General features: G+C 38.6%; 1 protein-coding gene across 6 annotated transcripts in view; it reads right to left on the bottom strand.

Moving 5' to 3' along the window:
- Nucleotides 1-1,736: 1,736 nt before the first annotated feature.
- Nucleotides 1,737-17,513, bottom strand: part of SLC15A5 (solute carrier family 15 member 5) — a 32,280-nt gene continuing 16,503 nt past the window's right edge. For 5 of the 6 annotated variants that reach the window (XM_040563858.1, XM_040563837.1, XM_040563869.1 and 2 more), the window contains 4 exons: nucleotides 15,465-15,653; nucleotides 11,148-11,279; nucleotides 4,158-4,266; nucleotides 1,738-2,229 (listed from right to left, as the gene is read on the bottom strand). In XM_040563858.1, the coding sequence (XP_040419792.1) occupies nucleotides 2,085-2,229; nucleotides 4,158-4,266; nucleotides 11,148-11,279; nucleotides 15,465-15,653 (575 nt within the window). In that variant the 3' untranslated portion in view covers nucleotides 1,738-2,084. Of the gene's footprint in view, nucleotides 2,230-4,157; nucleotides 4,267-11,147; nucleotides 11,280-15,464; nucleotides 15,654-17,513 lie in introns of all 6 variants that reach the window. The other variant, XM_040563883.1, reaches the window with a different exon arrangement.

Below are 17,513 nucleotides of genomic sequence, written 5' to 3' on the forward strand. Positions count from 1 at the left end.
CTGCCAGGTAGGATGTACAGATTTACTCATATATGAAAATTAGCCTACTTCCCCAGTTTCTACTCTCCTTGGAGGCTAGGTCCTTTAGCCTTACTGTCCTTGTTGGCCAAGCTGTGAATGGTTCCCTGGGTTGTGCAAACTCCAGGGTCTCTTCTAGGACCCCTGGAGTCTCCTCCTCTTCTACGCTGAAAGCTTGACTTCAACCAGAGCACCACTCCCCACCCACTGCCCACAGTTTGTGTGCCAGCCCAACTTATGCAGACACTTCTGGGGAAAGAGACTGTCTCTTGCTAGCAGGACAGGAGTCAGGACAAGGGAAGTAGGCAGCCTTTCTGCCTTTCTCCCCCCACCCCTGCCAACACTCCTTACAGAGCAAACAATGAGTTATAAGTTCAGCTCTGTTATCAAGTCAGAGTCCCACATTGGTCAGAATGCACATCTGCTTGCTTCTTTCATCTCCACCAGTGTATCTCAAGATCACATTCTTATTTACCACAAAGAAAGATATTTAACAAGTTCCACAAAAAAAATTTGCTTCCAGATGGGTGCCTCCCCTTTCTACAGTATCTGTTGCCACCTTCTGCTGACCCTCATCTCCACTGTCATAAGTTATTTCCCTTGAGACATATGTCAAAAGCATTGCTGAAATCAAGGCAGATCATTTCTACTACGTTTTGTTTAGAAAATGAATTCTCATTACATGCAGACATTAAGGTAGCCTGGAAAAATGTACATTTGATACATCTGTGTTGCATTTTATTCAATTTTCCTTTTATCTCATGACTTTAAATATTCTTTTAAAATTTTACAAAACCTTAAATACTAGTGAGATCAAACTAACAGCTCTGAGGCTGTCCTGACTGCCTTCCTTACTACTTCTTAGATGTAGTTACTACATTTTTCTTCCCCCCACTCCAACTCCCATCCTATAGTTGCAGCATGGTTAACAATAGAGAGTTGATTTCCTTCATCAGGTCTTTCATGAGTTTCAGCTCAAACTACTCTTTGGGTCACTTCAGCAAGTTGTATGCTTTCAGTGTAGTTTCTTCTGTGGTAGAGCGTTCCTCATATCTAGCAGCATTCTGACTTGACTTCTATTTTCAATACAATCATCTTTATAACTAAGTATTCCTTTAGTTTTTGGGTTCAGTATATTTCTTTATCAGATAAGGACCCTAATTCTTTCCTCATTCTCTTTAGTAATGACTTTTTAAAAAAGCATTAGTAGCTTGATTAGCACCACTCACAATGCCCAAGTGAGACAATTTTGGGAATATGTAACTTAGCAGATTCTTAAGATGGAACGATAATTATTTCTTCCCCCACTCCCAACTGTATCTACCCTTTCCTACTCTTCTCAATTCCTTTCATCATCTTCACTTGTGCTACAATTAATAATTTTGATCTAAAAAATTCTAGTCTCCAGTTCTCCCACTAGCAAGTTTCCTGTATATCATCCTTTAGGAATGAAAAATCTCATCATGCTTCTGCCAAAGCAAAGGCTATATGCCTCAGCACAAATATTTCACAACAAATTTCAGCATGTTTCTAGTAGATCAAGGCAATTTCCTGAGAATGTTAGTATGCAGTGCCCATTTTCCTGAGGGGGGAAACTAAGGTAAAGAAGCAACTTGATGAGGGCTAGACACCAGACAGAGTCAGACATAGCACACAAGGCTCCCACCTTCTCAAGTATCAACCAGCTGACACTGCCTCCAAAATTGTTTTCAAATGATATTGTCACAAAGTAATTTGCTAAACAAATGTATACATGAGTTTATTAATTTTTAACTAAGTACAAATGTGTGAATATCCATCTATTTCCCTGTACAGATTAAAAGCCTATCTCCATCAACCATGCCAAGGAGTGAGCTCTCATTGTCCTCGACATGTATTACAACAGTGCAGCATCCTACAAGGCCAAATCCAATGCCAACTGCTCTTTTATAAACTTAAATAACACTATTAGTGCTAACGTGATTAATAAATACATTAGCTATTCCACTAAAGGTACACTAGATAATTTATCATTAGAAAGCTGGTAGGTAACAATCAAAATTGAGTCCAACAAGGGGGAAACTTGATCAGGTTGTCTCCACAGGAGACAAAATGGGAGAGCAATCCAGGACACTATCATAGTGCTTGATGTCTTTGTCATGATTCAGAAGTTTTTCCTCAGGAAGAGCTCCTCTGAACTCACTGGTGTATTCCTGATTCAGATTGTTGTATCTGGGAGGAAGAATATGGAAGGAAAATGCTAAAACAGTCTTCCTTTATGGCATCAATTTCACCCATTGTTTATCAGGTGATATTTTGCAAGTTAGAGTGCTATCTGTATCCTGGGTTTCTAAGCAGTACATATTGTTACCCTATTTTTATTTATTTTACTTTCTTAGAATCTTTCAGAACATCATGATGAGAAGTGCCAACCTGGATGCACAGATTAATAATAGTAATAATTCATCATTTAAATAGATTTTAAAAAGAAACAGCAATTAATATCTGGTGTAATACAAAAGATACTCAGTGTTTTGCAAGCATGCTTTTCTCAGAAATTTTAGTCTACTGTAATTCTGATTTTTAAAGGATGATTTCCTCCTAGTCTTAAATTGGTGCTTATCTGAATAGCCCTCACCCTTTTTTCCCTCCACTCTGTAAAATTGCAATCAGGTGAATTTTACTCGGCACAAAATGAATAAGTAACATTTAACCTTAAAAGACATTTCATCTTTGTTTTGGTTGCCTTACTGAAAAATAAGGTACTTTGATATTGAAGTGAAGTGCCAATTTGAAATTAAATTTAAAAAAAATAATAAAATGTAAATAACTTGAAATATATATATATATATATTAAATAGGAAGACAAAGAAATTTGTTGACTTTCAAAAACGTGTTAATTTGTGGCAAAATTATTTGTTGAGCTTAACCTAATTTTATGACCACTTTTTGACAGCCAAAACCCTCCAGTTTTCAATGGTAAATAAGTGAAGATTTAATTTTACAGAAGAGTAAAAACCCATTTTGTAAAAGGACAAGACAAAGTATACAGAAGAGAAACAGTTCTAACCATGACTCAGGTCACCGTTAAAAAAAACAGAACTGAGAACTAACCATCTATATAAATGAACACTTAAGCCTCAGGTTACATTGAGGTGATTGACAAGATGCTACAGTAATCTGTATGCTGCAAAGTTAGACTAATAGGTAACAGGAAAAAAAAGTTTTTTTTTTTAAAAAAAAAAGAGGTCTAGAAGTACAACGCCCTTGGAAATTTTCTATTATTGTCATTATCAAATCACTACTTTGTCAAGGTTCCTGAAAGATTTTCATAGAACTGCAGCCCGGTGTGTAGGAGAGAATGCCACTTGCACATGACCTGGGTTGCTTCCCTCTCTGATCTTAGCTACAAGTATTCCTTATAACACTGACAACAAAGTTAGCTATGATTAAATATTCCAGAATACAGGAGGCAGGCCAACTCAGAAGCCATTCTGGATGTAAAAGGGGAATGCAAATGTGAATTCCTTGCATTTTACAGGCAATATGTGGGCCTTAAACGTAGGCTCCACAGGTGACATAAAATTACTTTCTGCATGGGGGCTGAGCAATTCCACAGTCTGCAGCAGAAAGTTGCATTTATCTCATTACCCAGCAGAGCATCAGAAAATATTTCAGCATCGCTCTGTTGATACCACTGCACAAAGCATTAACCAGAAGCATTCTGCTGTTTTCTTACAAGCCCCTCACCTACTGTCCTATGCTAAAGATGGAAGCTCATAGGGACAATAGCAATGTTTACCATATTTTGGTACAGTGCCAAGTGCTATAGTTTTAATCCCATGCCAACATATTTATGTCCTTTAGTAAAGGAAAGGATTCTCTTCTTGGAGGTATTTTTATCTTGGTATTAATGAGGCTCCTTAAATATTTAAAGCTAATTACTTCAATTTTTATTTTTTAAAATCTTATCATAATTGTTACTGTGAAGTCTCCTTCTCTCCCCTCAAGGCAGAAAACAACACTGAAGCCTGAACCCTGAACAACACCGTATGATCTATCACTACCAATTCCTTATTACACACTAACTTACAGGTTTCGCAAGCATTTCTACCCCTATCTACAAATGAAACGTCAAGTGTTCATTTCCTCACACATACCTGTGTGCAATGGTCCAGAACCCCAGGGTGTTCACCATCATTAAGGAAGCCAAGAAGAAGAAGAATCTCTCCAATTTACCTTCATGTAGCAAGTGTGGAAACCAGTTGCCTGGCAAAGCAGACATTTGAAGTAGAATTAGTTTACCTTGCAGGATAAGACGTGACGTGGCTTGTGTGAAAGGCATGAAGGTAAGTCTGTATAAGATAGTCACAGTTGTCTTGAACCTCTCTGTATCTATTTATACACAAGTTTTAGAAGGGCTAGAATTAAGGTCTTTATTTACATCTCCCATGCTTTTAACAGGCCCCTTTTCAAAAAAGCATTTTTTTTTAATGCCTTGGGCGGTGCTCCGTTACCAAGATGCTACCTGCCATTTTACTTTATATTTTATTGCCTTTAACTGAGAATCTGCAACACGTGCTTGTCTTCCACACATTCATTTTGCATGAATCACAGACCTTTTGCTTACCAAGGCTTGTAGGCAACAGTATCTGTGACATTCTGGCAGCATAGACTCCCTTCAGTGGAGGATAGTGCCATATACATATGCACATACCTATATATACACCCTTGAGTCTCTCATACCTAAAAATTCTTGTCAGCTTTCCATGTTGCTCCTCACAAATTCAAGCTCCGGTGATAAATGATTACAATGGAAATCAAGATGCTTAACAGGAAAGCAAGCCCCAGTCTGTCTACATCTGAAGACAGTCAGTACCTGAAGTACCATAATCAATTACAGTAAAACAAAACCAAGGTGAAAAAGAAACTACAGTAGATACAGAACATCAGAGAAAGGTGTACAGTGCCATAACCTCTTACATTAGTTGGTAGTACAAGTTGCCTTTGAAGAAGGAGAGACTGTCTTCATTAGCAAGTAGTGAAGTACAACAGGAACACTCAGCTGGAGCTGAGAATCTGATGTCCACACTACACACAGCTCAGAAGGGTTGTATCAGGCTAATTCCTGTTAACAGCCGGAACGCATCCAGCACAGGCATTTGGGGAGTTTAGTTTCATCCAGAAGATTTTTTTGTGGTTCAAGATCACAGTGATGCAAATCAATGCACAAACAAACAGATGATCAGGAGATTCAAATCAAAAGCACACTCCTAATCTGAACTAAAACACTAGCATTGGTGCACCCAAAGATCCCTTTCTTCATTCCCTCAAATTCTGGTACCAAGTCCTTCCCATCTACATAGAATAGCTATTCACCACTTTAACTAGCTTAAAAAGGAGAGGAAGAAAAATAGCCTTCTGTGGTATAGCTGTCTCATACAAAGCAAATAGCCTTAACCAATCTTTGGACCACTAATGCCATCTTTAGCTATCCAATGCCATTCTTGTCAATTTTTTCTAATTAGATTTGGAGAGAAAAAACAATCAAAGGCTTATGCACACACACATGTACATTCTTCTCTTTTCCTCCACATCTTGGCATTGTAAAGATGTTTCTTTTCAAAGCAGTTACCTCTAGCTCTCCTGGGATTAACAGGGAACACCTGCCATCAGCGCGCAGCAGTTTTCTCCCAACTCCTCCGCAGCTTGCTCTGTGTCATGTCACCTTTCTGCCTGTCACAGCGCAGTACCACCTCACCTGCGTGTGCAGTGCCTTTTGTAGCATTATCTCAAAGCCAGTTTTAAAACGTATCATTTAACATTGTCAGTCGACTGAGCTCCTAGGTGCTATAACTTCATTTTAGTAGCTTATAAACTTTTACTGTCATAATTCACAATCAGGTAGTTTTTCATTTCACATCCCCCAGTGGCCAATAGAGCTCACAGAGAGATCACGTGTATCTGATGAAATGGAAGCATGCATGGGGTTCGGTGCTACAGCTTGTCAAAGCAGAGTTCACACTGTCTGCTAGGTTATTTACATCGGCTAATCTAACTATATGAGCAGCAGGAGTTTCCTAATGGAATGGAGTTTACAATGGAATCTGAACAGGAAAATATGCAGTTAAAAATAGTTTCGAGCTATATATATTTATATATATTTAGCAGCTTCTAAGAGGACAGAGTGAAATGGACCTTGGAAACTGTTTTAATGCTAGGAAAGGCGCCACACTGAAGCATTGAAAGTGAGATTGGTTGCTTTTATCAGGGTGGAATGGCAGCCTGGGCATTAAGAGATCTGGGTTCTGCCCCCGCTTTACCACCGGCCCCCTCCAGGACCTGGGTCAAAGATGATTGATCAATAGGCATTTTCATCAGTGGGTACAGCCAAGATTAATTTAATAATTTCCTGTTTTCAACCAAAAATATTTGGTTCTCAAGATCTTTTTCTTTTTAAAGGCTGTTGGTTTTCCACGGAAGAGGGGGCTGAACTGGACTACATTTTCTTCTACTTAGATACATTGCACAGAGAATCCTCAGCTGGCAGGAAGCCTTGGGAGAACAGCCATCCACTCTGAAACTTCAACCAGGTGTTTCAGTCAGTGAAACTACATTTAGGCACCTTATTCCTTGCCCCACTAAAAGCTTCCACAAGCCATCTGCAGACCCTAGAATGGGGCACTGGCTGGGGGTTTGGTTCATATTTTCAGGATTTTACTCTAAGTCATTAACATTAAGAACTTATTGGGCCAGTTTGTTTGTTTTTGGTGGAATAAGATGTTTTTGACACTATTGTGTTTGAGGAGTTCAGAACTTTCGCATCCTTCAATCAGCATGCAATATGCTAACAATTCACTTTTCCCCAAGACACTGCCTTTGGGTTGTCAATCCTTTACTTTTCTATGGAGATTGCCAACAGAAGTGCCAATTACAAGGTTGGCTTGTCACATAGATAATTGCTCACTGGGAATTAACTTTCTACAACAAGCTCCTGATTTCCATTTTTATTCCAACAATGGAAATACTCAGTAGCATGAATCACCACAGAATCAGAAGTTTCCTTTAGCCACGTATTTTAAGGAGCCTTTTGCTGTTGGCTAGAGGTGAATTGGTTATGCATTTCATGGCAAATTTAGAATAAATTAGAAGACTAAGCCTGGAAAGAGCCTGAGTTCCTCAAGCCTGCTACCATACATTGTTAAAATAAAGTGCCTGGTAAACTTCCACTGACATTAAGCAGTCCTATCAATTTTATATCAAAAATGCTCAGACAGTACAAGTAAGAATATTATACAACACTGAAAAAAACACCTGATCCTACCAACACAGGCAAAGAAGTAGGTGAAGCCACGACTGGGACACAGACAAGAGCATTTTCCTATACTGCTTGTGGTGGATGACAAATACTGACAATCAGATACTGCTATAAGCCATGAAAAATTATGCAGAAATGACTGTAGCCCAGTTTTTCCACATATGCTAGTACACACAAGGGAATTGTTATGATGATGGCACCCTTGAATTTTTCAAGGGATTCATAATGAAGCCCAAAGTTGCATAGGAAGGGGCTCACTTTGTTTACTGAATATCATATTTTAGCACTAGGAAAATAGAGAAGAAAGCAAAACAAACATAAGATAGAGGTTAGCCTGTTATGTACAATTCCCACATTTAACATAATCCCGCAACCTAGACTGTGACTATAGAAAAATGTAAGTCAGGTCTTAAAAAGTAACTGTATCTCCTTCCATCATTTCACCAAGTTAGCAGGCATATATTTCGTGTTTAATCATATCCAAATTAAAGCCTCAGTCTACCTCTAATCCTTAATAGCTAAGTAGGCACCCGTGGACACCACCATCTGGACTGCAAGCAATATCATCACTGGTATTTAGAATCACACAAGGCTCCAAACTGGAAATAGAAAAAAAACTTTATCTACATACAAATGTGTCCGGGGCAGTTTCCTTCCTCTGACCTTTTTCCTTTCCCCCCCTTACATATTTACATTAATATTTTTAGAGAAAAGTGTTTTGAAATGATTGGCATAGCAGGACAGGTTGTGTCTTGCATCTTCTTCCGTTAAAATGTTAGGAGAGGTAAGAGATCCAAAAGAAAGCAGTTTCCCAGCTTGTACTGAAAATATCACTGTCACCCATCATCTGTTTGCACTCATCAGATATTTTTTTTAAGTATTATTTTGTCGTATTCACACCATCCTCCATAGATGCGTTAAAAATGATTAATGCAGCTTTGACTGTGACTGATATTTGATCAACTTTGCCAATAAAAACCTAAATAAAATTCTAAACTAGTGACTTGAAATAGGATATAAAAAGGTTTAAATAATTTTCTCAACATGCTGTACTTCAAAATATACATAGGAGGATATTCTTTACTGTATCCTGAATTGCTTCATAGCAATCATGGTTGCATTGCTTAGATATGGGAGAACCAGAAATAGCCTTGGCTCAGGTTCTAGTGAAACAAGAATCTTTGGATGAGGCAAAAGCACCCATAGCCCAAGAGTCACATGCTAAGCCTTGTTAAATCTTACAAAAAATATTGCATAAACGCTCATCTTCTTTCAGGAAAAGGGAATTCATTTTGATCTTTCAGTATAATTAAATCAGTTTAGCTTTTCAGAAAAAAAAAATCAGAATGGTTTTCTTACCCCCAGGTTTCATAAATTGTCCAGGTACTGAGTGTTTTAGAAGCTCTTAAAACAGAGCTGGAAAAATAACAAATGCGAAGAGTGAGAGCTTAATTTATGTCATTTTACCTTATCTGACTTCAGAGAGGTCACCATTTTATTCTCTGAAGTGGTGACTTTTAGAAGTTTCGGTAAGTAACCACTAGTCTTTATAAATTAAATAATTATTACTTTGCTGATCTTAAGATTTTCACCACAAGCATCAAAGAACACCCCATGAGAAGCACAATGGAAGAGTTTGAAGAAATACAGAACAAGAGAATTTCATAGGAAACGTTTTCTTTCAAACTAGGAGAAAAACAAAACGAAGTCTAAATGACTCTCTGGTTTTGTTACACTCTACCCAGCTTCAGAAGGCTGATCCCAGGCCTACTTTGATCTATGACTCAGCAAGACAAAAGTCTGTTGGGGTGAGATCTCTTCAGTCTGGAGGATTATAACAAAGTAAGATACAGGAATTTTTCCACTATTATCAAGCTGTGAACTGTGGCATCTTGGAACAATTTATCTCACTCTAGCATGTGAAAACCTGGAAAGAGATACCCAGTGAGGTTCCACTTATTTTTAGAAAAAAAATGAGGCCAATAATGTGTTTGTTTACATACTAATAGAACCCTTAGAGGTTACTTTTCCTAATTAGAGGAACAGAGCAAGCATGAAACATCTTTCATTATATTTTCCCTCTAACTTTTCATGTTTTGCAGTGGAGTTCCTCTGTTTAGGGGTTTATTCAGTCCAGCTGCAACACCTTAATCTGAATACAAACTGTTGCTGAATGTCTTTGGAAACTCTAAGAGTGACTTTTGCTCAGGATGACAGTGTGGTCAATCCACTTACAGTAGTGGATAGGAGTATAGGAGTAGCAGGTCTGCCAATGTAAGTAAAGGCATAAGTTATATCTTCCCCCCCACCCCCCATAAGCTAAGTGGAGATCTTTGCCACACAACTTATTAAAAGTGAGAAATATTTTAGCCAAAACAAAACAAAAAACAAAACTTCTCCAGTTTGCTTGAGAATCTTGAGCAAAAAGGGTTAGAACATAGAATTGCATTCTCTGACAAGTTTTTTTGGTCCCAGTCAGGATAAAAATTTGAAAGCTCTAATAAAATAGAATTTCTGGCAAGAAACACATTTTCTTTTTGAATAATTAAATATTTTCATATAGACTTACAGAAAAATCAATAATATAGAATTAGACAAAATCTACCAAACTGTAAACCAAATACAAATGTCAAGTTTCCTCTGGTGCTCTATATAAATATTCTATAAAGGAATAAATGACATATATAGTGGCACCACATAGTCAAAATGTTTTGACACAGACATCATGCTTAATTTTTTTTTTTTATAAATATTTAATTCTATCAAAAGTAAAAATGAAGTACAATATCAGCTTTGAAACAAAATATTTCAATTTTATCAAAGTTAATAGCTTCCATACTTTTGGGGGAGAGGAGAATAGAGGGGAAAAAAGTTAACACAATCTTTCTCAAAGTGCTAGCTTTGTTGAACCCTCATTATTCAATGAAAAATTTATTCTACTGATGGAAATGTAAGCAGCTCTGCTCTCTGCCATGATGTCTTAGTAGTTCATGGTTCTTTGCCTGATTCATTTGGGTAAGCATTCCTACTTTTTAACCATCTCCAGGTGACGCTTTTGTGCCTGGTATTTAAAGTATTTAACTGAAGTGTGAATTTAAAAACAGGCCCTATTTCAGATATGTAAACAAAGGTATCCTTGTCCTTCAGCTCAAGGACTCAAGTGCATTATTTTTTTAATTTACTTATGAAACAAGTCTTATGTATTAAAAGAAGATTTATCAGCAAAGGAAAAAAAGCTTAAACCCTCTGCCTTTCTTCAAAGTCAGCAACCCAGAGAAATTTCTAGTTCAGGGCTTGCACTAAATACTCTTTAACAGGATGAATCTGAAATAACTCATCTTGAAACATCAGTTTCTCTGGGAATGGCATTATTTGTCTGGAGAAGGGTGAAAACAATGAAATTATCTTGTCACAGAATCTTGTTCTTCCAGTAGTTGGGGAAAAGTGTCCATTTGCTAAAGCAGTAATCATACTCTTGTGGCCAGAAACTTCCATGTGAGCCTGGCTAATATGGTCATACTTGGCCATGAACATAAAAAAAATGCATACAAGAACATTTATTTTCTTGTGTTCCAGAGAAGAAGTATAGAGATTGGAGGTGAGGGCTTCCTGCATGGTGCCATTCACTAATTACTCTACCTATCAAAACTAAGATGACTCATTAAAATTGGATGAATACAACTGCAAGGCTATTTCCTATCTTAATTCCATCTTAATTGTGAAAGCAAATCAATTTTGGCATCTCCTTTAATTCTGATGTCTAATTCTCCAAATCAATAATCAATGGGATTAGCAAACTGCTCAGGAACACCAGTCATGGGCATGTTCTTACCTTGAGTGCCTGTGTGGGCTGTCTGAACAAAGAAAGCTCCCATAAAGCAGCCAGCTCCATTGAAGACAGTTAAAAAATGCATGGAAATACCTCGAATTCTTTCTGGCACAAGCCAGAATGATAGCAATGAACCTTTAAAAAGGAAGCAAATACAGTTACAGGTTGTTATTGTTGTTGCTGTTTTTGTTTTAAGTAATAGTAGAAGATAGATGAGAGAAAAAAAATCCAAAGTGGGGACTTTTGACATTTTACTAATAGAACCTACCTGAAGCAGAAGGGCAGTCATGTGTTGGTATGTACCCTGTTAAAATGGATTATCTAAACTGTTCAAATAAATCTCCGTAATAAACCACCCTATATACAACTAATGATATTCACAAGCACATAACGATTTTTCACCCAGTCACTTTCACCTTTTAAAAACCTGAAGCATAAAAAGACAAAGAAAACCACCATCACAGTCATGAGGGGGAAAGAAAGCAGATGGGATATTTAACTACAGGACCTTACATGGCAAGAGCTAATGCAGCAAGGCCACTGGTGAATGCTTCTGAAGTTCAGAGTATGCCTTAACTTGGGTAGTTAATTTGCCTTAGTTGAGGCTGGATAAAAATCCCCATACAGAAACCCCACAGGTCACTGGCTATTTTAAGACCTGTTGTCTTTCTTGTTAGAAGACTAAACCTGAAAAAGCAACAACTTGAGGGGGGGGGGGGGGGGGAGCGGGCTGTAGCATGCAGTAGTAGTCTGGATTATTGTAGTCCCACCAGTTGTAGTTTGGCTAAACTAGGTTAGAGTAACAGTAAGCATTTCTAACAGCTGTTCTCTCTGAGCAGCTTTCCCTGGTCAAAGCCTCTCACTTCATAATTTCACACCTTGAGCTCTCAATCACACTAGCTCTCCAAGCCCCAGTGTCTCCCAATCTGCTTTATTACTGGAGTTTGAATGACCTCCAGCCTGAGAAACTTGTCAGCAGAGAAGCCTATTTGGATGCTGAGTTGCCTGAAGCATTACTGAATACAAATGAAACTGCAATTACCATCTCCCACCCTTTTTAATTTGGATGTCCAAATGAGAGCATTGGAAACACTAAAAAAAAATTCAAAAGTACCATGGGCAGCGCTTTTTCCTCATTCATAATAGGTACCAAAAGCCTGAGGGCAAGAGAAAGCAGGTGAGCCTAGGACACCATCTGTAGATACAACAGTACAGTCTGAAACATTGGACAATCGGTGTCCTAGCTACTTTAAAAGTCTCTAAGAGCCTAGAAGGTACTGGGTTGTGCTTTTTGTTTGTTCCCCCCATTCACCCCCAAACCAGGGGTGCAAAGCATGCATCTTGACCAAGTTCTGCTTATTAATTGTACCCTACTTACGTAAATTATCCCTGCTGTTTCAATTGCATACTCTATTCCTCACTTCTCCCACAGTGCTGCTGTGAACTATTAACCAGCTGCTGCATTTCACCCTGGAGATTATTGCACTTCATTGGTGGGTGAAGTGATCCCCGGTATATCCTTTAACTAACAGAGCAGTTTGTTACAAGGCTTCCCATTTCTAAGTGCTTTGAGGAATGATGACAGGCAGAGAAATGTTCTCTGTGCAGAAACCTGCTAACCCTTTGTAGGCCAAGCAGCTACAGTGCACCTGATTGCTCGGACACTGGCAATGCACCACAGCTGCTGTGGCCAGCAGGACAGCTCCACATCACCAACCTCATGCACTGTGGCAGCAAATGCCTGCTGCAGTGTTCCACCAGACAGACACAACACACCCCCACCCCCTCTTTTTTAAGCACTGGGCTTTAGGAAAGTAATTTCCTTATTCAAAACAAGCTAGGGTTGCAAATTCAAGCTGTGTGATCTTAAATTCTAACACTGTGAAGGAGAGCAGTTCTTTTATCATTTTATTTCTTTCTTTAAAACAGAACTTCAGCATTAGCAAAACATTAAAATACTGGTATTATGTATTCTTAAAGATGCACATGCTACTCAAGGCAGGTGATTATGCAAACCTCCTATCAACAAGATAATGAAATATATCATATAAACACAATTGTAAGTATCAGAGCTCAAATGTAGATAAAGAGTTCAATATGCCAGATCTAGCTCCTCTAACTAAGCACTTCAAAACCGAGATACTTCCTCACTTCCTTCTAATTACAGGTGCGAACATTTCTGTCTTCAACTTGGATCATGTACTTCCAGGCCAAGTAAATTATTACCATAATTGAATTTGACCTTCTCCATAATACAGCAGTAAAATGTCAGGAAAGGTGAAATAACTATTTCAGTGTCTAGGCTGTCATTAACATTGATGCAGATCCAGTGAATGGTTCCTCAACAGTAATTCAGTTCAAACTGAAGTAGAAAACTAGAGCTCAGTTTAGTAGCAGGAATACAGATGCCCACTGCTGCCCAAAATGCTCTAGTGTGCCTCAGCCATCTGCATGGGGCTGCCCCATAAGATGCAGAACATATTGCAGAACTGTGCTCTACTCTAGCAGCAGCTGGAGGCCAAGCTGGTAACATAAGTAACCTGCTTGCCTTGCACGTCTTTGATGCTCCATCACAAAAGGTGCCAGACATCTACCAGTGGGCAAATTAATGTAGGCCTGCATCTCCACTGACCACAGTACTGCTACAGTAGTAACCAATTTCGTGTTCATGTACCTACCTTTATTTTTTTCCATGCAAATCTCAAACTCAGACTTAGCCACAGTGTTCTTGAATCACACCTATAACCGCAGCTCTTAGTAAGATGCTTAGTCTTTATTTTAAGAGGAAATGCACTACTTTGCTTCCTACCACACTCTAATGATAATCCTTAAAAAACAAAAACAAAAAACAATATCAAAGCTTTTCTAAAGGCTAATGTCATCTTCCAGTCACTGGACTTTGTTCTGTCCCATTGTGCTAGGTAAGAGCCTTATTCTAACAGAAATTTTCTTTTCATGCAGAAGCATGAGAAGACTGTAAGCAAGCCACCTCCTATCTTTTGTTGTTGTTAAGCTAAACAGAGGTCACTTTTTTTTTAAACTCAGCCTGTAACCTAGAAACCACATAACCTGTTGAGAAACCTGTCTCTGTTAAGTACTTCAGAGCTATCTGATGAAGAGGCATTATTGAAAAGTGTTAAGTATTTAAAACTAGGGGAAATTACCCTTTTAGTGTCAGAACATGACCTGCTCTGAGTAGTCTTACAGTATAATAATGAAGCTAAGAATTTTTTTTATTTAACAGCAGGAAATAAATTTGAATATTTCTGAGGTTGTACTGGAACAACAGACACTCAACCTGTAAAATGAAATGCTTATGGAAATCAGCTAGTCCACAACTTTACCCGTGTCTATTTAAATGAAAGTTGATTAGATAAAAAAAAGGTTAGTATTACAAAAGTAACCTCTGGATCATAGAACACTGGTAAAGACTTTTTGTGCTCTTTAGGAAACAAATCTCTGGAATGTCAGTGCAGTTTTGGAAAGATAAGTTATAAAAGGAAAAGAAGGTTCAGATTTGTAATCAGGAGTATGTCTACATAGTTTATGGATGGTAAGCGTGAGCTACGCTGTGCCTGTGCTCTGCAAAACAGGAATGTTTATCTCTGGCTCCATTACATAAACTATGACATCATGCTCTGTGCAGGCATCTTTGCATGACTCCTGACTGGAGCACAAACAGAAGTCCCGCATCTACCTACAATATTCCTCAAGTTACCATGTCAATTGAATTGTGGTACCCACCTGCATATGCTGTATGTTAGTGAAAAACATAGTAATTTTATTAGCTGGGTCCTCAAATGAAAAGGGTTAAGCTAAATTGCTTCACCTTGCTTTGGCTGTGGCCTGAAAGGGCTTAAAGACTGTAACCACAGCTCAATTGTCATGCATGTGTTTGTTCAGTCTCAGGAAAATCAGTTACAAAATAGATGAGAACAGAAGAGATGAAGAGACCTCAGGAGCTCATTCGAATCATCCCACTGCCTGACCAGCTTCCACTTCAAGGCCAGCCATGCATCCAAGCTCAACCACTCTCATCATCCCCCTCTGCCCCCCCAGTGGTGGATTACACAACCCAGGGATCTGACCAGGCTGCTGCAGAACCTTCCAGTTAATTTGGAACAACATTGCTCACTCTGCATTACATCCAGCAAGACAAACCATACTACTTCAAGCAGGTAAAGCATAAATCTGCTCGTTAAGCCTGTGGAATAGAGTCAGGGATAAAAATATTACACGATAGTCTAATTACTTTTAAGAATTGATATCATTCTTTGCGAACCAGGACACACTGGCTTTAACCTATTAATTTTTACTTACAGGAAGGTGTTACCAAGGCTTCAGCCACTCCAAGTAAGACATACTGAGGAGCTAAGTGGAAGCAAGGCATGGAGGAGACCAGGAGAATCTCCTCGGAAAGGGTCTGTTCCACCTGAGGGAAATGCTTTCGGTGTATTTCAGAGAAACCAGCAACCATCACAGAAAGTGCAGCAGATAACTGACCTACAACTGGGTAAAGAGCACAGAGAGTATTCACTAAGTTTGCAGTTACAGGATTACCACATATTTACAGTGAGTCAGAGACCCAATGCACGCAAAAGTAGTGTCAGATTTTTTTTTTTTTTGGGGGGGTGGGGCTGGTTTTGTTTGTTTTAATTCTCTGGACAAAGAAACAGACTTAAAAAAAAAAGTACGTCCTACACCCGCAAGCTTAATTCTAAATCTATGTTAAAAGGACAGCAGCTCAGCACACAAAGAATGTAGTGGTGCAGAACAAACAAGAGAGGAAAAACCTTTCTGAAGAACAAAGTCAAAAAGGAGATTTTATAACTATAATTTTGAAAGACTACGGGAGTTAAGAGAAGAGGGCAAGAAGGGAAGGCAGCTTTTCCAGATATCACAAAAGATTGGGTACCAAGAGCAGAGGGAAATTCTCCAGTTCAAGCAGCCGTAAAATTCTGAAATATACATATACCCTGTATGCTTTACCCCTTTGTTTTTTGTACAAAAAAATAGTAGTCCAGTCACTTAAGCTACTAAAGTTGCAGGCCATGGTAGGTGGGAGAGAAAAAGTTAATCACTGCAGACCACACATCAGGAGATCAAGTGTTCCTACATTTTTCCCTTTCCCTCCACTACAGAGTTCTCCTGACCTGTGTTTGAAAGTGTTAGTGCATTTGATGGGCTGTTTAACATTTTAGGATAAGATCAGCTGCATTACTAGAAGAGAAAATCTTCTGGTTTTTAAGTGCTTGCACCTAAGACATTAGTTGCCTCTTTTCTTCAGTTGTGCTGAAGTATCAGCACATGATCCAAAATACCTTGTTCAATATATTACTGTACACGCAAAGCATGGAGTGTTACCAGCTGCCTTAGTGGTAAGGCATAAATACCACACAAGCACAGGAACAAAGGACAGGGAAAAAAGCTGTATGTGTAGCCTCAGTGCAAGACAAAACTTCCAATAAACTACCAAAAGGATCTAGAATTACTTTAACCCGAAACATTTAACCTTCTGATGTTTTGATCTCCCACTGATTTTGACCAACTTTGCAATACCTCAGCCCTTAAAAGCAATGATGTAAGTACAGACATGAGGATTTGTTTTCTTTTGACAACTTTGGCTCAAATACCTGGACCACATATTGTTTCCCTCTTGTCTTAAGAGGACTCATCTCACTTAATGACTGGAAATAGTTACACTTATTAGTTTTGACATTGACAATCCAAAGTTTTTTTTCATTTTATATTTATAATATGTACTGAAGTCTGACTCTTTGGGAATTAGGACAGAAGGGGCAGAAAATTCAAGGCTAAGGCTCCTTAGCTATATACCACCTTTGTGTGGGTACCATCAGCCTGGAAAATACATCAGCTACATTTCTGTTATCAGAAAGCCTTCTGGAATTGGAAGTTCGTACGTTTCTCTCCTTTTGTCATTTCTAGACAATGGAGCCCACGGTTCCCATGTCAGAAGTCATGTACTTATCACTGGGTACTAATAAATCTCTCCATGCTCCCACAGTTTTTGTTGTTGTTGTTGTTTGTTTTTGTTTTTAAAATGTCTAGCTACAGTTTCAGTAAGAATGATCTACTCCCTTAACCCTTAACTCTCTATGCCATCACAAAAGCATCAACACTGGCTGTAGGGAAGCAATGAAAGGTCTGGCTATAGGAAGAGCAAAGCTGCAGCAGTCCAGTATTCTGTGGTCTCAAGCTACCAAACGTCCTCCTTAGTGAACAAATTGACTGTAACTGATGGACAGCAATCCAGCAAAGACATAATCCATTCTCTGCTGAATCTTCTGTACTGCTGGTTAAATCAAGCAGCATAACAATCTAAAAACTGGAAAAGCCCTAACTTTTCCA

Source organism: Cygnus olor, chromosome 1, assembly GCF_009769625.2.
Source record: "Cygnus olor isolate bCygOlo1 chromosome 1, bCygOlo1.pri.v2, whole genome shotgun sequence".
Lineage (NCBI taxonomy): Eukaryota > Metazoa > Chordata > Aves > Anseriformes > Anatidae > Cygnus > Cygnus olor.